This window comes from Anas platyrhynchos, chromosome 1 (assembly GCF_047663525.1).
Source record: "Anas platyrhynchos isolate ZD024472 breed Pekin duck chromosome 1, IASCAAS_PekinDuck_T2T, whole genome shotgun sequence".
NCBI classification, from domain to species: Eukaryota; Metazoa; Chordata; class Aves; order Anseriformes; family Anatidae; genus Anas; species Anas platyrhynchos.
In genome coordinates, this window is record NC_092587.1 from 183628215 (window position 1) to 183652111 (window position 23897).

Sequence of the window (23897 nt, forward strand, 5' to 3'; positions counted from 1 at the left end):
ACTGCCAGATAATCCTGCTGGGAATGGAGATGGAAGATGATTCAGGTTGCTGGAACTGCCCACACCACTACTGTATACTGCTCACTTCATCATTTATAAGCCTAAAGGGGTGCTTGAAATAAACCAAAATCTGTATATTTTCTTTCTGTTTTCAGCTTGCTCATTCAGACTTTTATAGCAGTGATCATTAATGCAAATACAAATGAAATTCATGAGTAGACTCTTCCTCAGAGTTCAGACAAGCTGTTGCCATATGTTAATAAGAACCCCAGTATGAATATTCTTTTGACTGTGGTGCTGTATGGGATAAATCCTTTAAGTTTCTTAAAATGAAGAAAAACTTTCCTGAAAAATGGTTTTACACATGATACCTTTCCTTTTCTTCTCCTTGTTTTTGCTTGGCTGTAGTAAAGAAGAAAGGGGAAAACAAACAAACAAAAACAATAAAAACAACAACAACTGCAGGCTCACTTTGGGTTAATCCAACAGAACAGGCAGTCCTTCAAGTGAGTAAGAGTGAAGTCTAGTGACTCCTTCAGCATCTGTATCACTTCTTGCAGCATTTCATTTTCCTTTGAAGAGCTCTTTTTCGAGTCAGATTTTGGAAGCCTTATTTTACTGAGAGCATCTGAAAATATTCTTTAAACAGTGTACAATGGTTTTAGGTTGAAGTTATAGTAAGGTCATCTCTAAGTGTCCCTGAAATGGTTTGGTTCTGACTTTTTATTTTAAAGGCTTATTTCTCATGTGTTGTAAACACTTGAAATGACAAAATTACTGGTAATGACTTTTCTGAGTTCATGCTACAAATGCCAAGATTGAAAATGACTCACAGTCAACCAACCATTCATTGGGTGCAGAATATCTTGTGGAGGTTTTTTTCTGCCCTTTTTCCTAGAAGTGATGTTTGAAAACAAAACCGCAGTGTGGTCTTTTTGTGCTAAGAAGTCTTTGTTGCCTTTTCCAAGAGAGGAGGACAAGGCCTCATCTGGCATCATAGGCTTTTAGTACACAAAAAATATGTCTAGTTGGGACCATTTTAGGAGCTAGTAGAATAAGGTGAATGAAATCAAATCTCATTGTCTCTGACTCTTCAGAAAAATCCCTTCTTTTTGTTGGGTTGTCTCCTAGCTTTTCCTTTCTAAAACTAAGTAGTGTCTGTCTTGGCTTCATCAGCTTTCAGTGTCACATGTCCCAGTAGCTTCCCAGCAGTAATATGCAAAAGCAAGATTCTTCAAGCAAGTCTTGCTTTGCAGGAAGCAACTTCAGGAGAATCCATCATTTTCTTTGCCCAAAGCTGCCTAATGTTCTGCCAGATTTTGTTTTTCTTTGATTTGTCTTTTTCCCCTGTAAAGCATGCTGAAAGATCTGGAGGACCGTGCTGATAGAAATATGATTAGCAGAGCTTTTTGTGCACGTGTGTGCGCTCATGCCTGTGATGAAAGAACACAAATTTGTCAATAGCATAATTTACAAAAAAGCAAACTTCAGATCTTTGAGTTTCTGAAAGGTCAGGGAGACAGTGTACAGGAGACAGACAGCATACCTCATGCATGCTGCATTTTGCTCAATAAGCATTTGCACGTTTCTGAAAAGAAACATTATGCTGTGAAATAATCACAAACCAGATTTCTTTGCTCTCTCTTCAATCAGTGTGAGTATGGGAGAATCACAAATTCATTGGCACGGCTAGCATTGAGAATTCATGTCCATTTTCATAAGTGCTTGTTCAAAATAAGCCTTTGATGTGTTGATTACAGCCTGTTAAGCTCCAAAGCAGTTGCTCAAATGAATTGTTGTCATGTAAGCATTTTTTTTTTTTTCTGCTGATGTTTGTGAGGATTAAGGTAGGACTGTGCAGAAAAACTTTGTCTTTCCCTGTTGCTTAGATACAATCTTTATCTGTGATAAGTAATGCTGTTCTGAATTTCAACAAATTCCACCTTAAAATCTCTGGATAGTGCCAGATATTCTGCAGGAGGTGAGGTAAGCCTTGTAGTCTTGTTCAGAGTTGTTTTTTTGGGGAAAGGCTGGAGGTCTTAGGAAGATGGCTGTGATGCGGAAACTTTGTCTTTTGGGTGGAAGTGAAAGAGGAGGTTCTGGGACAATTGTTTTCTTCAAAGCTGAAGAATGCACTGGTATAACTAGTACGAAACTTGTAACAGGAAAGCTGCTTTGTGGAGAGTTCTGCTTGTCTGTTTTCATAAGTATGGTTATGAATTTTTGCATATAAATGCAAGAATTGAATTGCCGTAGGGTTTTTAAAGCCTGGCATACTTCACTCAATGCTCTTTCTACAAAGAGGCTTTCAGATGTTGGAAACATTCTAGCCATAATTAAAGCATTGCTGCATTTTGATGGTGCTTCTTGTTTCTGCTCTGGAAATATATTTTGGTCAGACCTTAAGAAAATTAATATCAGAAGCATGTAAAGCTTGAGATGCCATATATCCTACTGCATTTACCTTGACATATTTTATGCAGTCTCGGATCCTGGGTGCTCATAAACAGACTGTTGGGGAATACAGTAGTCTTGTCGGATAAATTACTTGAAATAGTCACAGATCTGGCATTGAGATATGATGGAGGAAAGTCTATACTTAGGGCTACGGCACAGCCAGTATGTTAATGACAGCTCCTGTGAGATACAGAAGAAATTTCACTCTGGGCAGCGATCATACCTGATTTCAGAGACTTAAGCATTCAAGCTGGAGCAGTGTTTGGAATGAGGCAGTACAGGATGTGTTCTTGATGATTTACTGCTCTCCAAGTCAACTGTAAGCTAGCTCTTGGCTGGGTATTTAGGGAACGCTCTGTTTCCATAGGTATTAGTGCTTGAAACCATTAAGTGTTCCACGGTTCTTTTACAAGAGCAGTAATTACATCCTGTCGGCAGAAATTACTCCTGCTGTTTCATTTGGAAACCATATTCTTTGCTTCCAGTCTTTTATTGTTGCACAGCACTGCTACAACCCTACAAATAGCTGCTCCATTTTCTGCCCATGGTGACGGCACTTCTGACACATTTGGGGGATGATAGGGATGGCGATGATGTCTCTCGGGATGACATTTCAGGTGGTAGTTTATTTGTGACTCAGGTCATTTTAAGCTGTGCTTGACTTCAGAAATCCAACTTTTCTTTGCAACAACAGAAATAACTTTTTTAGCTCTTGTTTCCCTGCAGGAGGGATCCTGAGCCAGCCCCAGAGCGTATTGGGTCTTGAAACAAATGCTGATGCTGAACTTTTCTCTCTTACTGTGTCCTTTTCAAGCCTTTTATGTACAGAAGGAAATTAGCACTCCAGATGATTATTGTCTGTTAGTGGTGTTTTTAATTACTTATTTTCAGGACACCCAATTAACTTTTTGCTGAAAACAAGATTTTTTTCCTCCCCTGAAGCAAACCAGTGATTCACAATTTAATATAAACTTTTTTTAAAAGTTTGACTCATGCAGCAATTCCAAGAATTTTTATTTCTGAGCTCTTTGAAACATTTGAATGAACTAATGAAATGCTGTGCCTCTGCTGTGCTCAATGTGAACCTCATGTTAAAGTGGGCTCATGCCGTTTAAGTGTAGCAAGTGAAATTTTGAGGCCCCTGGGCTTTATCAGAGATGCGTTGTCCCATGGGGTCGCGTTAGCAGGAGCAGACACCAGGGCATGGTACAAGGCAGAGGGTGCAAGAGTCACGGGGTGCAGAGGTGATGGCATCTCTGCGACATCCCAGGCTGCAGGATCAGGGTAAAAAGGAGATGCTGCTGAACCAAGGACACCATCAATGGTCCTTGGGAAGGGAAATGTCAGGGCACAGAGCTTGCTGGAGTGTGTTTTTAACAGCCAGTTGGTGATCAGGGTGGATTTATCACCCAACTCGACCCAAAGTGAGCTACTTTCGACTCAGCTCTGGGAGCTGCTGAATTGCAGCGAGGCGTGCGGGTTGATTAGCAGTCATCTGGTCGCGTGATGAGTAAAGCAGAGGGATGCTGCTGGACTTCCATAAGTGAGACTCAAGCTGTAGAGTTTCAAGTTGAAAAACATTTATATTGGCTAGTAAAGGGAACACGTGACACAGAGATATGCCATGCAAACTGCAGAGATTTTCCACTAGGAGAAGGACTCTGAAAAGCTACATGAGTACAACATATAAATTAGATAAGTTTGCATGAAAAATTAGTTAGGTAATAGATAGTTTGATCCTTCAAAGAATGTATTTCGTATAAGAATGCAAAAACATATGGCTTTCTCTTCAGGTGCATATAGTAAAACTGTCCTGTTTTGCATAACCACTGCAATCATAAGTGAATGATAAGCCGTTCAGGAGCCCTTTGGGAAAATGGCAATCTTAGGTAAGAGCATTTAGTGCATGAAAACTGCCCAGGACAAAAATCCACACCCAACATACTATTGCAATTTTCTGCTTTAAATGGGAAGTTATCAAATTCTGAATGTGCCTTGAAATATCTATTTTGATGCAGAGTTTCAAATATAATAACCGACATATTCTGTGATTCTGTAATGAGTATTTTTAATGTTGCATATAAAAATATTCCTGAGTCCGGGAGTTCAGAGATCTGTTTTAGATCTTAGACGTTTTGCAAGAGCCAGAGGCAGGAGATGACATTCCCTGATGCTGGGATTAAGCCTGGTGCAGAAAGGAGAGGCGTCCTGCACCGCTGGAAGCTGCAGCCTCCAAACAAGCGCTACCTCACCCTTGTGGCACAAAATAAAACCTTTGCGTCGAGTTTTCCTCCAGCATCATCCAGGCTTAGCTCAGGAGGTGCAATAATAAAAAAGGGGGATCAAAGGGAACCGGCAGACGGTGGGGCAGAGAGGGGCACTGATGGTGTGTTCCTGTCTGTGAGGGCGGCCCGGTTGGCGGCCGCAGGGTGGTTATCAGCTGCATGGCGGCGTGATTATGGGACAGCAGCAGGAAATACCTGCTGTAATCTGGGAGGCTGGCAGTTGGGAGTGAGGGAGGAGAACAAAGGCTAGCGTGTGTTTGGAGATTAGAGGAGAGCGGCAAGTTGCTCATGAAACGTGGCCTAGCAAGGCCGCCCTGCTGCTGGAAGTGCGCAGTGCCGTGAGGCCCCATCTGCCACATGTGTCCCATGGACACAAGCCTTTGAGCTGAAGGACAGCTCTGGCAGGAGAATGAGGTGTGTAGCCCAGCCTTGAGGACTTCTCGGCTGGAAATGGATTGCTCGACCACCAGAGGAGCAAGGCAGGGAGGAGATGTCTGTCAGGATCCAGGCGTGCTGGCACAATGCGAGTGCTCTTGTCCTAGCAGGCTGGGCTTGGTCATCCTTCCAACAGTGTCCTCATACCTCTTGTTTCTTCTCAAAGAGGCTCATAATTCTCTTACCACATTATAAGCAAATACACTGTGCAGTCAGAGTGCCTTTAAAGTATTAAAACCTTTCGGCATGGCAGCCTCATGGCAGAACATTCAATAGATTAAATTTATTCAGCTTCCAAAAAGAATCAAGGGACAAGCAGCCATAACCACCCTAGTTGCACTGGGAAGGCACAGCTTTTCTATTTACAAGTTGCCTGGGGGGAAAATGCCAAATAACTTATTCCTCCTCCTTCCCCCCAGTGCAGCTGTGGGGATCTGAGACAATTTGTGAACTTCAGCAGGGCCAGAAGACCAAAGGGGTTGAACTTGAGATCTCCTAGGGTCCTTTTCCGACCTGAATTACCCCAGTACCCTGTGATTTTATGATTCAGCTTTTTAAGGACAAGGCAGGGCAGACTTTCACCAGAGCATGTGGAGCTCTGCAGTTGCTCTCTCTGCAGTACATTATTCACAGGGGCTGTGAGCACTGAAGGTCCTTGGATGGAGTTCTAGCTCCTTACAAAGGAGCTCCTCACATAAAAGTGAAAGGTCTTTCTCTAATAGAAGTCTACACAACAAAAAGTAGGTTCATGTTTCTTCTGGTGATTCCCCAAGTGCTAGCAGTTAATCAGGTCCAAATCTGTAAGGCACAGTAAGCTCTTCACCAACAGAGCTTTCTTCCCTGTCAGACTTCTGCCCAAGGGGTCATGCTACCAAATGAATAAATCAGTAGGTTTCCAATTCTTTCTCTTTGTATGACATCTTATAAGCTCTTTATAAATGATAATAAGACTAATTAGTAACACGTGGTATCTTGTACCTGACCTGTAAGGCCACAGTTTAGGAAACTCTCTCATTTGCTATGAGCTCTCAGCAGATCTCATGACTAGTTCAAGGTGAGAGGGAAGTGAGGACTGCATTGTGCACAGCAGTGGCAGGAGGACCTGTCCTACTGCCCTTCACTCTTGGGATGACATCTCTACTACTAAACCAAGAAGGGTCCCCATGACCAGGGGACATAGGCTGACTCATGTCTGCACTGCTTAAGAGAAAGTTAGCTGGAATGGTCCAAAGCAGAGAGAGAGACTGCAAATAGCTTGCAGATAAGCAGTGCAGATGATGTGCCTCCCAGGAACCTGAACTCATTCCACAGCCATCCCATATTCAGCCATACCAGGCTATTGTAGGGCTGTGCTCACGGTCAGCAAATAGGATGGCCCAACAGGAGATGTGAAGAGGGAAATAGTCTGTGTAAACAAGCATCTGTACTACCATGTTTTGCTGTGTTTTTTTGTTTGTTTGTTTGTTTGTTTGTTTTTGTTTGTTTGTTTGTTTTGTTTTGTTTGTTTTTTGTTAGTTGGGTTTTGGGTGTTGTTTTCTTTCTCCCCTATTTACTGTAGTTTCAGTCTGTGAACGGAACACTCATTAGTGGTGGAAGCACATCTTCCAGTTCATCCCTAAGGAGCTCGGTGCACTTTGGTCAGAAACCAAAGAACATAGAAGGTGATGTAAATTAGGAGAGCAAATATATTCATTTTCACATGCCGCATGCTTTTTCGTGTTATTCAGGTGATGCTCAACAGTCTCATGGCAGAGGGAGAGCAACTCTTGTGCTGTGTGCCATAAGCATTACTCCAGGCAGTAGGCACAATGCTCAGTAAAAGCCCTTGGAAGAGCCCCATGCATCATATAATGCATGTCACACTGTGGTATGGAGCCTTTAATCTCCTCTTGCAACCTTTGCTAGAGATTCAAAATTCTGTTATTCAAATGGGTATGTACAAATGATTGGTCTCATTTATGGATTTTCAAGTACATTTTAAAGGTCAAACAAGTAATTTTAATCAGCCATGTGTGTTTTGACAGCTGATAAGTATCGAATGTACAGCAGCACCTGCAAAGCAAGATTAATTTTATTCCCCCTTACATATTTGGATCGGGAGCGGGGATGGTACTTCTCTCCTGCTCATTTCACTCTCCATCACCAAGCTCCTGGCATCGATCAACCAGTGCATCCACTGTCATTGCAGCACTTCAAATCTGAGTCACAGCTGCTTGGATGAGGGCCCAGGACCTGTGTCATATGGCTGCCGATTAAGAGAGTAGTAGCTGCATCAGAGCGCTGCTGCCCTCAGCTAACAGCATGCCTGGCTACTCAATGTGTACAGCTTTCTTTTAGGCTCCCTGGCTAGTAAGCATTTGGAAATCTGTCTGGCTTGGTTCTTCTTAAATTCTTGTGTGGTGGTTGTGGAGAGCTGTCAGATCACAAGATTACAACCAACTATCCTCAGTTGCTGTCTGCAAAATTGTAATCAATGAAACTGAAAGCATTCTCCCATTTCCACAAATTGCAGTCACAGGCTGGGAGTGAGGTTTGAACTCGGATCCTGTAGTGTCAACTTCCACCATGGGAACTAAAGGACTGTCTGCATCTCTTACTGGGAGCAGTGGTACACACAGGGATGGGCGGCAAGGCTGATCAGCATGGGCACCAAGTAGATGAGATTGTTCAGCATGGAAAAAAGAGGATTAAATGGGATCTGACAGAAGCGTGTGAAGTCATCTGTCATGTGGAAAAACTGAACTTGTAAGAACTGTGGGGCATGTAATGAAATGGTTAGAGAGTAGGTGTAAGGCAGAAGTGCTTTTTTTGTGTGTGTGCTTTTCCACTATATTTTTAGAACGCGCTATGAATGGGCGTAATTGCCTTCAGAAAGGGACAGGATTCGTTCACAGAAGATGGGTCTGCTGCAGGTACTGAGTGCTGTAGTCCAGCTCCAGCATCTGGCTGGGGAAGTCCCCAGATCCCTGATTGCTGGAAGCAGAGGCACACCGGGGGAAAAGCCCCTCCTGGCACATGCTCTTCTGCACTCTTCCCTAAGCTGCCAGCAGAGATGAGTCTAAAAGACTCCTAGATGGAGCCTGTGACAGCAATCTCCAGCTGATCTAGCCAGGGCAGTGGTCAGGAGCCTGTGTGCCACAGGGACACGATCAGTTAGGGGAAGAGGAGACTTTTCATCATCAATCGGAGCGCAAAGAGCTCTTCAGACACTCAGCAATGGTGCAGCTCTCACTCTAGAAAAAAGCTGAGAACCCCTGGGTTTTGCAGCCCATTCAAACTGCATCCAGCTCTGCCCCGTAATTTTTAATTTCCATAGCACAGTTTCTTAAGAAGATCTGGAGGGTGGAGGATTAAAACAATTTACAGTTTACAGAAACTCAGCTTTGTTTTGCTCGGCTCATGGGAACAAAGTTCGCAGTGCTATTTTTATGGTACCACCTTGCTTTTATACTCTACGCTTTGTTAAACATGATAATGAGTTCAGTGCTGTATACAGCATTCAGTGCTGCGCAGAAAAATAAAAGTATTTCCTGCCCACACTTCAAAAGAGCTGGTGTGGTGGTAAAGGCTCTTTCAAGCCAAGGGCTGCTAGCCTAAACAGTATGTATTCTGGGTTAGTCTGTCAAAAAGCTCTGTATTGTAGATGTAAATTTGTCTTTGTAAGAATGACAAGCTCCTGTTCAAAGCAAAACATTATATAAAGCAGTTCAGTGAGGCACGATGTTTTACTATATTCCCCCTCTGGAACAGAGAGGAGTTTTGTATTACATTAATCAGCCTCTAAGCCCTGAAGGTCACAATTATCTGGCCACTATTTTTCAGTATTAGTGATTTTAGTACACGATTAACTTTCATGTGTGCATCGTTAAGATGAGGAATTGTTTTTGAAGTTTCAAATACAGCAGCAGGTCTTAGCGGTAGTATTTGCCATACTTGCTCAGCCACTGCTAAAAGGGATGATTTATAGAAAATCCAGCTGTGAGTTTTCGTTTCTTCAAGAGCAGGAGGCGGGACTAGAAACCAACCTAAAACCAAGCAGAGCATTGATCAGAGTAGAAATGATGTAGAGCACAGCTCCACAGACAACAACCAAGCATCGTGGAAGTATTAGCTGGCAGATAAGGAGGCGGAAGCAGCGCTCAGTGACAGAGGAGCCATCTGTCAGAAACTGAGAATCAGATTGCGGGAAACCAGAAAATGAAGTACAGAAGAAAGTGATTTTGGTTCAAAGGTACAGTGAAGCCTAAGGATATCTATCTGTTGACAGTAAGTTTCTATACTGTAGCACTGATGTTTGATACAGCAGCTAGCACTGTTTGGAAGGGCTTTTCAGCTTTGAAAACAGAAGTGTCTCCTTTATAAAATAGCTTTTACTTAAAGTTTTTAATTTATTTTTAAGATGTAAATAAGCTTGTATGTTTGAGGTGGCTTGTTTAAAAACTTGTAAACAAACTTTAAAACTACTGTGTCCATCACTCGAGAGGCTGGTTTTATTTAATAAGGTCATCTCCTGCTGAGGATGAGATTTTGTTCGTAACCTTTCTGAAAAATATCTTAGGAGAAAAGACTGCTTTGGCCCCAGTTGTGAGGTGAAAAAGGGTAGGCAAGAATATTTTTTCTGGAAAGGGGAAAGGAGTTCCCACCCAAATAGATCTAAACTAACTGGAACTGCAGTGTATAAACACCCCGGGGCTAAATTCTACCCTCGCTTACACTGATGTAAGTCAGGTTTAAGTCTACTGCAGTTAATAAAATTACTCCTGATTTAATTAAGGATAGAATTTGGTTGCACATTTCTTAATAATGAAAAAGCCCCATGGTTCTTTCCAAAGTGCATTTTGTGTTAGCTGCTTATTAAGGACTCGCTTTATAATACTTAGAAATGAGCAGTGAACTCACGTTGTGATGCATCTTTTGTCATGTATCTGTATTATCCTTCACTGAAACGAGCACTAAGGCAGCACGAGAGATTGTAAGCAATCCTATTATTTCTTGTTAGCAAGTTCCCCGATAAGGTTTCGTACTCCTTTCAGTTCAGTGGCTTGCATTGGGGGTGATATGCTTTAATCCCAGAAGGTTTGTGAGGCTCCACGTGGCAGTGATAAGATGCTATGAGCTATAGCAGATAAGTGTGAACGTCCCGTACGAGACCCCAGGCTGTGTTATTAGCACTGAGGCAGCCCTACTGCAGATTGCACAGAAAAATGACTCCTGTGGCAGTGCTTTCCCTGTGCTAGTTGCTCCGTGCTAGAAGCAGAAGCATTGGCTGTTGACTGTTAAAAAAAAAAAAAAAAAAAAGGAAAAAAAAAAAAAAGCCCGCTCACTATTATGGCCCAATATGGATGACAAAACACTGTAGCATGTGTGGGAAAATGGCTGCGGTCCAATGTCTGGAACCGTTTATCTTCTGGTAGAGTCTGGAAGATGACTGCTTTATGTATTTTACAGAAATCCCTGCTGATTGATTTCATTTACTTAGGGGGAGGGGGCATGGTGACTGATGGTGGGGACAACTGGAGGAAAAAAGAAAAGAGGAAAAAAAAAAAAAAGTGGATTCTTTACATTATCCTGACATCCTGTTCTGGTTAGGGTTGTTGGCACCTTTAAAGGAGACCGGACCATCGTGGACAGCCCAATACATCGTGCTGCTGCTTTTCCTACTGCACAGTTAGGTTTTTGCTCCTTGTTTCCAGGTCTCGGTGAGCTGAAAGTCGCAGGCTCTGCTTACCGCCCCCTCCGCTGGCACTGCTCTCTTCCTGGCAGCGTCGGGGAAATCTTGGAAATTATTTGCGAAAGGGGAACGGGCAGAAATTGATACAGGTCTCCATAGGCTGTCAGAAGCCTGGCTGACAGGGGGCATTGTTACTGAAGAGGGAGGAAGGAATTTGTGACAAAAACTGAGATTTCCTGTCAGTGGGGAGAAATCTGTTCTCAGTGCGCAGGGCTTGCTGAAATAGCTCATCCCACTTTGGCACGTGACTTCTGTACGCTAGGATGATGCTACAGCTTTCTTCTGACGTTTGCTGCTAAAATAGCCACTGTTTCTGTGTTTGGTTGGTTGGTTTGTTGTTTAATAAGGAACAAAACTGGGGTATGCTGTACCGTTGTCTTCCCTCTACCCTACTGATTTTTTTGGTGTGCTCTGCCTGCCTGCCTGCCAAGGTGTTTGCCTTCAAACGAATTAATCTCACATTGTGGCATGACAGTCACTGTGCCTGTTATATGCCAGGCATATCTGCAGTGATTTCCTTTCATGCTGCAGGGGATCGGTGCCAACATTTTCATATGAAACAAGAACGAGAGGTTGACAATTGCTGGTCAATGCGCTGCTACTGGGTTTGAGGCTTTACAAAAATGGGGAGAAAATGGATTCTTCAATTGGCAATATTACTTCAGATCACACCCAGCAATCTCTTCACAGGGCCTTCTACTCATGGCTTCAATGCCACATCCAACACAGGGTCACACAGCACAGTTGGAGAAAGGGAAATGTACCGTGTCCATCCCATCACATCCAGTTTCCCATACATACCACTTGGTACAATCAAGACATTTTTCACTGACGGAGTGGGAAAGAAAGAAAGAAAAATTTCCTATTTCACTCCAGCAGCCAAGGAAGCTTCACATATTTATCAAATATTTGTATCGGATCAACGAGAACCATTAAGGGCTTTGCATAAACAGCATCCCCGCAATAAACCCAGCATCACCTCCCACCTGAACAGTGTCCTGTGCAGTTGTCCTGCAACATTTTTCAGCCCGTTGAGTTACTCTGGTTTCACTGGTCTTGACGTGTGCTTATTTTCTGTGTCTGATTGTGGAAGATATGCTTATCTCAGAGGATATGCTCATCTCTTCATTGCTCGTGTGTTGACCTCTGATTTGCAAGTTTACAGGAAATTAGATTAATCCTGACCCTGCCAACTTTGCTAATTTGGTTTCCTCTTGCAGAACATCTTCTCATTAGGAGCCTCTCAGAGTGCTACCCATTTTTTTGTCTCAATTAAATAAGTTTGAGTCCTTCCTGGTTTTGGCATACCTTAATCAGGGGCAGTTGTTGAGCGGTTGATACCACAGGGTTCAGGTGAAGCTACCAGTTCTTTTCCTTTCTGTATGCCACTGAGATGCTGTGTGGGACAGAGCAAATCTAGTGCTCCTGTGACTTCTTCAGATATGCCATTATTATGGGGTCCTTCATGGGGACCACCTTCTTCACTGAGAGGTCGCTTCATGAGGTAGTGCTGGGAAACAGATCCGATGTAAGCATGTGGTATGTTGTTATTAAAACCCTCTTAAATATTCCTTCTCTCCCTGAGCTCATTAACTGGAACGCTCCACTTTATCAGATTGTTTTGTGTTCTAGGGAAGCTGCATCTGACATGTACTCGTGTCTCACTTTCATCTCGCGTTTGGCAGATGGGAAAGAAAGGGGTCTAAGCCTGAGCAAACTTGTTTTTTCATCCACTGGGACTGTATTCTCCAAGTAATTCGGAGCAGGTTTGGGACGGCCAGCCCTTGTGCCTTTTTGTTCTGCAAGGGTTTGTAGGGCTGTAAGTCACAACCTGTGCTTGGGTCTCAGCCACTTCTGCTGCTGCCCCTGCAGTCCCTATATGTCAATTAGTCAGCTTTCTAAGTCTCTTGCTTTCCTAAAAAACCCCTCATGTGGTCACTGCAAACGTGCCTTCCTCAGTGGACTACTTCCAGAAGAAATATCTCGGAACGTATTTTTATAGACTCTACATGTTACCCCATTTTTGATAAACTGTGTCCTCTTTTGCATTGCAATATAGTATATGACAAGCATAGGCCAGGTGGTAGAACTACAGCTGCCTCTTGTTTTCTTATCAGACGAAGCCAAGATACTGTTAAAAACAGAAGATCAGCTGGAAATAAAAGGGAGCTGTAGGCTGTGAAACATGACAAAATACCTCGTTGAACATCTTTGCAGGACACACAGCAACAGCAAAGCTGCTATGTGCTAAATGGGGTTGGAGTGGAGGCCAGCTGAATGCGATGCATAAATGATTTACTTGTTCATTTATAACCCTAACCTAGAATCATAATTTTTTTGCTGTCCCATAAAAAGGATGACTTTATGTGACCCTTTAAAACCTTCAGCTTTAAGTGGCATTAAGTTGATGGCTACTTGTTTTGTACCTTCGGTGAAAAATTATGCATAAATCACGTAGGATTTGCTTGTAATGTACTCATAATCCTCGCAAGCAAGACTCCCACCCAAACCTAGTGATCGAGCATGGTTTCTTGAACTCAGCAGAAAGGTCACCTCATAAAAACCATGTCGGCATAATAGTCAGGCCACCCAGACAATTTTTTTTGGCTAGGACATTACTTTAATTAAGTGATTGTAAAGTTAAAATAATAATAGGATTCTGATTTAATCAGATGAAAGCCAGGGGAGCTACATTAAACTCAGTTTCCATCCCCCAAACGCATCCAGACGAGCTCAGATCACTCTCTGCTTGAAGAACATTTTTGCACAGAGGGGCAGAGAGGGATGGGCTCATCCCATCTTAAAACATTCTGGGGTTTGTGTGTTTAAATCGAACCCTTAGCATTGTTTTGTTCCTTAATTACCTCTGTTCTGTTGATTTATTGATGCTTTTGAGACAAGTAGGCTCAGTAATACATAATCACACGTGTCACGTGAAAGCTTCTACTGAATCTGTGGGCATTGTGCACAAAAGGAAAGGACTGACTGAGGGGACTTCTGTGGGGATGGTCCTCCTCTTAAAGGTAAAAATAGCAGCAGCTGTCATTAAAAGCTGGAATTAAGGTACTTAATCGCAAATGAAATTGAAGGCCATGTGAAATCAATGGCTAGGGCTGTCTCAGTCCTTGAAATCTGCCCAGGCAGCCAACAATTTGGGCAGAAGGTGAGTGGGAACCCGTGGTCCTGCGGCAGGGACTGGAGGCCGGAACATCTTCAGAGAGCAGTGCTGGGAGGAGCAAGGGCTGAACGTACTGCTCGGACAGACATGGCCCTTCCAGACCAGGGTGACTCTGGAGGAAATAGGAGTGCTATATGCTTTAGCACTTGTTATACAGGCTTTGCATTTGGATGAAAATTGTGAGTTGCAGTCTTTTGCCAGCCATGGGCGCTGATGTACAGTTGAAAAAATCACAACATTGTCCCACCTGGCTTGGTTTTGGGGAGACTTTTGGAGACACCAGTGGCTAATGACTTATTTCGGCAGCTCTGTCATCCTGATTTGGTTTTTAGGAGTATGCATAGATGACCAGGAGCAAATGCACTATATACAAGCACAACAATGTGTACCTCTCTTGTGCTTCTGAGGCACCGAATTCACAATATAGATGTACGTTCATATTTAGTGCTTAGCACATTAAATCTCTGTAGGCCTGTAGAAACATGTCTAATTTATACATCCAAATTAATAGAAGAGGTAATCACACATAATAGTCAGTCTTTTCATCACTTAACTCAATGAGGAATGAAGACACTGTTTTGTTTGGACTGTAATTGCTTATACATACCTGAAAATACCATCCCATATTCTCAGTTCTTTGTAAAAACACCACAAGTTTGTCGTTAGAAGAGCATTTCAGGCAACTGCATAATGAGTTATCTTCACTTTTCAACTAAACTGAAAATTAGGAGCCTGACCCAGATCTCACTGGGATATCTCTACTGGAGTTTTTCATTGAACTTAGATGCTGAACAAGCCAAACTAGTTCATTTAAAAATCTGTTTGAAAATTATCATTCAGAAAATGGAGTCTTGAAAGCTCAGTGCTGATAATGAGCATTCCAGCAGACCTTTAAGGCAGCAGTCAAATGCCCTCCTGACTTACATTATTTATTGCATATATATTGCCCACCTGAGCTTCCAGACTGAGTTCAGTAGACAGCTCTATCTTTGTCTTAATTCCTCAGCCCCGGTTGTAGTGGCATCCAAGTGAGGAAAATATCTGCCAGCTCCAGGTGGCTGCGTACACAGATGGGTGAAACATGAGCAGTGGTTTAGGGAGCCACAAGGTCATATCCTAAGAGTAATGGGTATTGTCAATGGTTTTTGCAAAAAGGGACAAAGAGTTGCAAACCTTGCCGAGAAACCTGGGCTTTATTTAGCTACAGTTAAAGAAGCAGCCTGTACCAGAAATCTGCATTTGTACCATTTGTACTGAGAGGCTCTGAGAGGGAGGTTTTAAATAATTTCCTGAACAGTTCACATAAAATAGAAATCAGAGATTAGAAGGGGCTGGATGGCATCACCTGTTGTCAGCCTCCATATCATCTCTCTCTGTGATTCAGTGGGATTATAATAGTTGCCGAATAAGGCAGCAGAATTGAGCCTTCAGGTTAAACAGGCTGAATAAGAATTATAAGCACTGTGTAAATAAATACCCTCTTATTTACAGTCTTGATACTAAGAATTTGTCCTTTGAGTTCTGCATAATAAAATACACGTAGGATCTACAAATTCTAGTATTTTTGTATTAACTGTGCTCAGGACTGCTATTCTAATGCTTTGGTAGAGTTCCCCCTTCCAATTTTCACTGTTTTAAGTCACTTTAATAGAGAGAATTAATTTTCATTGAAAGCAATTTTTCCCAACATTTCCTTGTTTCCAGTAAGAAAAGAACAAGAACAAAGGCTACCGAACAAAATACAACTTGTCTAAAATCTCATAAAAGCTCTTACACAAGAATCTATCAAGCCTGGGAAAATGTGTTCTTTTGTAAAAACATATTTTTCCTTGAAGTCACTGCTAGATTGCAAAAGTTCACATAACATATTGGTTTGTGTATGTGTTTATGTAAGACGGACCTCTGTATTTCACTTTCTGATGTCAGTGTTGCCTTGGCAACTGTATTTTATTGATTAATAGAATATATATAATTTGTTTCTGAGCTGCATCATCTTATAAATTCATTTTTCTTTTCGAGAGGCGGTTTCATTTTCTTGTTCCCTGAGTAAAATTATTTTTCTGATATGAGAAATATTCTTTTGATCTTTCCGGAGGTGTTTCTGTGGCTGTACACAAAACCTGACAAAGTTTGACAAATATATGCTTATAAAGAAAGTTGTTAAATTACATATTATACACTGATACGTGTATTTCTTAGTAAAGTGCTTTTGCCATATCTTTTAATCTAATATTTTATCTGTAGCTTCACTGGTGAAGCAATTGGAGACTCTGTCCATACAGTTCTGGTTATTAGATGCTATGTGGTGCTTTTCATCCAGAGATTTCAAATTCTGATTAGTAATACTTCACAGAATCTCTTTGAACTAAATATTATTCTGGAATTTATTTTACATCTAGATAAGCTGAGATATGGAAAGTTTGAAACTTAGCCTCAAATCAGAGTAAATTTGAAACGGTACCGAGAATAACTCCTGAAACTCAATAAACTTTTAATCCTGTAATTCGTTTTAGGTTTGTCAGCTTTAATAGTTAGTTCCCAATTTATTTCTGTAGCATTTCAAGAACCCGTTGTCCTGCTGCCGCGATTGCTGGACATTTTTACGAGAAGTTGTGGTTCTGACCTGACGACCTTCCATCTTCATGCAAATGGGGTCACAAGTGATTGCTACAAGCAGTAGGGGAGAGGGTAGGAAAGGAAGGATACCGTGTTCGAGTTCAGATGGTGCCATTGGCTGATGGCATGCACAGCTCGAGACATCCGCATCGTTAGATTTATCAAATATCCTCCTACATTGGGTTTTATCTTTTTCCCCCCCTTGTTTATTTGTTTCATGGTTTATAAGTATTGCAGCAGCCAAGAGCAGCCAGGGTTTGCAGCTTCCCAGATCAGATCAAGCAGTAAGAAGAAAACTGGGAAGGCCGAGAAAAAGGAGGAGGAGTACAAGTAATGGATGGGAAAGTAATGGAAGTTCAGCCAGATGTTGATGTAAAAGCTGTCTTTTACATAGAGCTGAAAGCGCAGCCATCCCTACAGCCCTAATATTAACAATTTACAAATTATAACAGTGACTGTATTTGTATGTCATACAGAGTGTAAATTATGGGAATGGGTTGTCAACACACATAGGAAAACAAGTCTGAAAATCTCTAGCACTTTCTTTAAATATAATAGTTCCTGACAATTAAATATCCCATTGGTTGCTATCTAAATATTTATCTTCAGTTAAATTACAAGAAGTCTGCAGTCAGAGAAAACCCACGCTCTTCTGTTCTCTGTCTTAAAGATTAAATTATGTTCCACCTTTGAAAAAACACTTCGTTTTGGGTTTTATTCTGCTTTATTTTTGTGGATAACTTTGGAAAAAAAAAAAAAAAAGCGAGAGAGAGAGAAAAGAGTTTGCCATTGATGGCAAGCAGGGACAAAGGCACTGTTACTAGATTGTGGTTTTGAAGGCTGTTTACCATGCTAAGTCAGAGACCATAATGTGAAATCATGTTTTTAATCTTTCAGATTAAAACATTCAACAACAGGCCTTCCTAGCAACAAGGCTCCACCTAACACAGAGCCTCATTTTCTTGCAAGCATCCTGCAGTTTTACATGGATTTTCTGGGCCAGTCTTTGGCAGCAGCAACACTAATTTATTCCAGATGAAAGTCAGGCCCACTATAATTAGCAATACCATGGTATTTGTCTGAAAAATCAAGAAACATTGGCATTTGCTAGAGATGCGGTGTGTCTTGTGGAAAACCCTTTTAATTCTAGCTTCTAGGTACCTGGGTCTAAACAGATGACCCAGCCCATTTGGCATAGCTGCTTCATTAGTCCGAGGAGAGAGGGATTTGCTTGCAGAGAACTTGAAGACCCATTCCCCCTCTCCATCCATCCACCCACTGGAGGATGATTCAGTCTGCCTTGGTTAAGTAAATAACCTCTTCCCTTGGGAATATACAGGAACAATAGGAAATAAATGCTGGCACCTCCATGCAGTTGGGATCCATTTACTCATTTGAAGATTGTGAAGAAGGTTGTGACTTATCTTCCTCTTGCATAATAACCCCAGAATTGGAACACTCACCACAGAGGGAGGAGATACTGGGCTCTACTCTGAGTGGGGTGAACTCGCATCTTCCTCTCTTAACTCAGAGGATCTAAACTCCTGCCTTCGTAGGATGACCATCCGTAAGTCTTCATGCTTTTGTTTCTTACCCTCTCCTTTTCTGTCTGTCTGTAAAGACTGCAAGCTCTGTAAGGCACCAACATGTTTGTCATTGAACACTGAGCAGCACTGACTTCTGTAAGGTTTTGATTTTGGCTGAGGTTTGTAATAAAATAGTAATAGTAGCAAGTGTGGGTATTTCTCCCTTCACACCACAGACAAATAAAATGCAGAGTAAAAGCCTTGTTCTGGGAGATGCATTTCTTGGGTTTGGCTGATATTGGTAGAAGATGAGCTTTATACCTTTGGTTGTGACACAGTTTGTGGAACAGAGGGTGAGTCTCCAGTGATGCTGGACTTGTCTATGCTTGACTATGTCCTCATTTTTGAGGTCTCTTCCAACCTAGAAATTCTGTGATTCTGTGATTTTTGATTGTCTCTTCTAGAGACGTTTGTGCCAGAGTTTATCAGACCTGTAGCACTGGGAAACATTGTGCTTCAGGTTCCTGTCCTATAACTGACTCTCTTAGGAACTTTCTCGGACCTAGGCAAGCACACAGCTCAGGGCAGAGGGTGACTGCAGAGCTCCTACTCAGTCTAACTGCCCCTTGGCATCTTCTTCTCTTTGAATTTCTAAAGAAGGACAGAGTAGGAGGGATGAGGCTGTGAGGACAATGTGCTGCATTATGCAGTCACTCCTGCAACACTGGCGAGGAATGCAGCAGTGATGTGTTCCCCAAGTGAGTCATTCTGGAGCTGCCAGAAGTTGTAGGAACCCATTGCCCAGTGATGAGTAGTGGTTGACCTTTATTCCCACCATAGAGAATATTGTAAAATTGAGCCAAATGAGATGCCTTCTGAGCATTGGCATCGATGCAGCCTGGTTTCCTATGGAGTTGAATTCCTTCTCCCCAGCTTGCTGAATCCAGAGTCCTTGCTGGAATGCAAGCAGAAATCAAAAGTGTGACGTGGAAAGTAGTAGGTGAAGCTATATGATTTGTGGCATGGAGACAGAAAAAGAAGGCACTTTTAGGTTTACCTTAAAATCTTTTAAGTTATTATAGTGAAAAATTGTTGAGAAAATCATTGTAAGGAAAATATGGGCCCCGCCCTGCCAATTCATCCCTAATGTGTTTCAGCCCAGCAGATGGATAGCCACTGACAAATTTGGTCTGAGCTTATCAGGCATAGTAAATTACTGTACAGCTTACAGGCAGCTAAAGTTATATCAGTACATTACTCCTATAAAATGACGGTTATTTTGATAATCTGCTTTGACAGCTTTAAAGGTATTATTAACTCTAACTACCTTCTATTAAATGATATTTTAAAAAGAAACGAATTTCCATTTAACAATTCAAACTACACTAAAATGTATATTCTGTCAAGGAGAGTTTTAGAAGAACACGAATGCTGTGTTGAGCCTTCCCTCTCCTTCTGCATCTCCCCATCCCCTGTGATAAAAATATCATGGCTCACATATGGGATATTCTTCACATCGTTTCAAAAAAAAAAAAAATTAACACTGAATGAGAAAGAGTTTTTCCATTTGTTTGGAGTTGGTCTTCAACTGTAGAGTAGCAATTCAGACGCTGACAGTATAAGAAAAGCATCCAGAGATGCTGCTGGCCACTCTTGAGAAGTAACTTTTTTCTTGAAAGTGAGATTGACACAAATTGTTCAGTGAAAGTCACAGAAATCAAATATATTGCTGTGCCTAAAACGTTTAACATATGGAACTCACCAAAGCTTTTGTAATTTCGGATTTACCCTTTGCTTTCAGATCTCTGGCAACTTCTTCCTAAAGCTGTTTTAGTATTTTTTATCCAAGTCTGCATAACCATTTCTCTGTTTCATCCTGTATAATACACTTTGATAGATTTTCAGAGTGTTCATTTGGCTCAGGATCTTCTTGTGCTGGCACCACTTCTGAAAACAGGAGCTAGGAGAGTAGCAGCTAAAGACTGGCTTCAACCTGGCGAGCCCTTTCCCCAGTTCACCCAGTGCTCAGTGTACTTCAGGAAAGAAATCTCTACTGGAAAAGGTTAACACAAGATCTCTGGGAGAGCGTACTCTGCTACTTGCACAGCAGGACGTGTAGTTTCTGCATGAGAACAGTGATAAAAATATACTCGTTATTTATCAAATGAGACTTTCACTGTGTTTTCATACTGGTGGATATCACTGCAGAATCTGTCTGGGGTAGAAAGGCTGTCCTCCAGGAGAAAAGGCAAAGCAGTCTCAGGCTCATCTGCAGGATGCCCTCAGGGAGCAGAGCACTCTGAAAGACACTGTAACCTGAAGGCCCTGAGCATTAATCTGAAAGCCCTTCAGTGCTCCTGTCCTGTGCTGGCAGCAAAATAGCCCTTCTGAATAAAGCATCACGGAATTAGAAAAGCAATGCCAAGGGTATTCTTTAAGAAACTCAACAGAAGTTAAACTCTGCTTTTGTAAAAGTAACCTCTCCAGGCATGGATTGGGGTGTGAGAGGTGGCCAAGAGGCAGAACAGTCACCCATGAAGAAATATGGGTGAGTGGGGACTTTAACAGCTAAAGCACTGTATGAAGATGTCATGAAGACACAAAATTAGGAGAATGTCTCCTGTAACCTAAAGACAGAAGGTTTTTAAAAGGGATGGCATGAACCAGAAAGTACCTTGAATCAAAGTGTCTTCAGATAAGGCATATTCAATATGAGCACAAATTTGAATACCTCTGATGTCTCTTCCCCTTAGACCTCTTGTCTTTATAAAGTGCTAATCTAGAATTCTTTCAGAGCACCTTTTATATTTGATTGCAGGTGTACTTTTTCCTATTTGCATCAAAGTATCGTCTTTAGGCAGTGATTAAAGAGAGGAAGAGCCTTTGTGGCCTCAAAGTGACACATTCTAATTGCAGATGAATTATTTACTGTCCCTACTTAAGAATTGCAGTTCAAATGTCCAAAATGGAGAATGGATTAAATAATTGTAATATTATTGTAGTCAGCTCCTGTAAGCGTTTCTAGTATTGATGGTCAAGTTCACTGTCTGAGGACAGAGTGGCAGTGAGAGGAAGCAGCAATGATGTTAGAACAGCAATTCTCAGCAGTAAGAAGTCTGGAGAATACTTTCTAGAAAGAGTCTCTGTCTATGCTTAGGACATAGGATTTTAAGAAAAACATGAAGATTGTAACTAAAATTTCTTCTAAATGTAGCGTGCCGTACTTTGTATTAAAGAAATTGTCCATAAGGAGAAGTCCCTGCAAGTACTCTGACAGCATGCACCTCTGATGTGCACAGCAGTGGGCTGCATATGTCGTAGTTTGGAGTCGAGATGCCCAGTACCGTGTGCTGTTAATTCCTGGCAGCTATGACAGGTATTTCCAGTAGAATGTGATTTTTGTTGGGGCTAGCAGCAGCCAAATTGTATATGGAAATATTGATGAAATAAATTCCTATGTAATTCCAAGGTTAAAAACAACAACAACAACAGTAAAACTATGCATTATATTTCAGCTAAGGATAATCCTTCATCTAAACATTCCTCGGGACCTATTTGTGGTGTCATCCTCTCTCATTTTTTCATCACCTGAAAGCTAGATTTGCCTTCAGGGTATAGGATCATTGTGGCAAAGATGAGCTGGCACTGCTGGTCTCACCGCTGACTGCTGTGCTTTCAGCAGCTCCTATAGCACACAGCTGTTGAAGACCATTTTGGAAGGGTCTTTGTGCTTACTACAGATACTAATGTACCAGTCTCTTCTAAAATGATGGAGGATAATATTTTGCCCTTTTCATTTCAAGGCATCATAACATCTTGGAGACATTTGAGGCCACTTGCCAGATGTGATTAAAAATTAATGGAGCAGAGCAATTGTGCTTGATCCCCCTGACAGAGACGTGAATAACAGCTTTTCCTAAAACTACCTTTTTAAACAGTTCTTTTTGCTTCTATGTTTGTCAAGACGACAACTTCTTTTCCATAAAAAATGGAAAATAGTGTTAGTGAACATTTGGGGATTTTTTTAAACGCAGTTTCCTGCAAAATCTAGTTGGATTTTGTTCATTGCACATAGGATGAACCAGCGAGCCAGACTGTAAACTAGAGCATAAAACTAAGTCAACAGGCATTAAGTGAGGAAGCAGATACAACTCAGTTTAGCAGTCCAGAAGTTGCCTTCAGTAATGTGCACACTCAACATGTGTGAAATGATGCCTGCTGTACTGCTTCAGAGCCTGTCTGCTTTGGAAAAGAGGAAAAAATGTTGTATTTTTGTCTGCTATTACCAAAGCCTTGAAATTCAGACTGGAGATATTTTAGAGGAAAGGAAATAGGAAAAAAAGTAGGAGGTGATGAGGCGTGTGATCTCTGCATTGATGCTTTGGAAGATTGTGGGGAGTGCTACTGTTGAGGCTCTTAGATTGAAGAAAAACATTAATATGACAGCAAAGTAATACTAATTAATGCTTCTTTACTATCCTCCATATGGAGAGCATTGCAAAGACACCAGCTAACTGGTGAGAGACTGGATTATACATGGAGAAGGAGATTCAATTCTTCACATCTTGTCTATCTTTTTGAACATCTAAATATAAGCAAGCATACATTTGACTGAGCAGTTCTCTGCAGAAGCAGGGGAGAACAGTTTTCATTACCCGTGAACTATTCGTAAGACTGCATGCAAAAGTTTTTATGACTAAATTCTGGTATTTTCACTCATAGTAAATAGCTACTCACTCTTTGGGTTATTAGTAGTGAGAGTGTCTGGTGTCAGACACTCACAAAAAAAAGCTCACTCTCAAAAAAAGCTCACTGTGAAATACTGTTTTTGAAGAGGTCTTTACCACTAATTTGGTGATTTTCCTTATTTGGAAGAATATATTCCTGACTCTTCAGACACACATTTTGTTCATTGTGCCTCTAGAGGATAATCAGGGTCTATTTAGAAGGGCAGGATTTGCCTGACACAGATATGGTTCATTTATTTTTTAACAGTAGACTTTTACGATGATAATCACATCATCATGACATAAGTACTCGTAGCTACTCACAGTCACTGTAGCTACGCAGTTCTCCCAACAGGAAATTGTTAAATAAACAATGGTATTTGAGAAATTGGCATTTTTCTCTCGTGTGTTTCACCGCAAATGTATTCTTAGCTCTTCATTCACCGGTATTTTTCCAGTCAACTGGTCTACCTTCAGAAACTCACAGGTGTGCACTCATCCAAACAAATTTGGTGTTGTTTGGAGAATACTGCTCTTCAGTGTCCAGCAGAAGCAGGGGTTAACGAACCTGGAGGTTACCAGCCAGCAACCCTTACCAACCGTGGAAAGCAGCAGTCTATAAAATGTCACCATTTCTCCAAGCAGGGATGTAAATGATGTTAATGTGCCAGCTCGGGAGGAACATAAAGATAATGTTTGTAGAAAAAGAAACGAGAAGTTTACTGAGTTTCTGCTGAATAGCTACAGATGTGGCAATCCAGAGGTAGTTAAACACAAGGGGTGGAAAAGTAAGCAATGCATTCCAGCTGCAGCAGCCGAACACTGCTTATGTTAAAGTCTCCATCAGAGGACAGAGCTGGAACTGTATCATGAAAACATCTACTGCAGCGTAGAGTAGTAAATTTGCCACCTAGCCAGCCTGACACCAAAGCAACCTGTTTG

At 41.6% G+C, this 23897-nt stretch overlaps 1 protein-coding gene across 14 annotated transcripts in view; it reads left to right on the forward strand.

The window, feature by feature from the left end:
* The window catches only part of STARD13 (StAR related lipid transfer domain containing 13), a 291838-nt gene that overhangs the window by 206123 nt on the left and 61818 nt on the right, over positions 1 to 23897 (forward strand). Inside the window, exon 1 of one of the 14 annotated variants that reach the window (XM_038174635.2) lies at positions 9171 to 9443. The exons of 11 other annotated variants lie outside the window; for them this stretch is intronic. Coding sequence is in view for 1 of the 3 variants with exons in the window: in XM_038174629.2 (XP_038030557.1) it covers positions 18260 to 18269 (10 nt within the window). In the remaining 2 variants the exon portion in view is untranslated. Of the gene's footprint in view, positions 1 to 9170; positions 9444 to 18086; positions 18270 to 23897 lie in introns of those variants that run through there. 2 more of the 14 variants (XM_038174642.2, XM_038174629.2) reach the window with 2 other exon arrangements.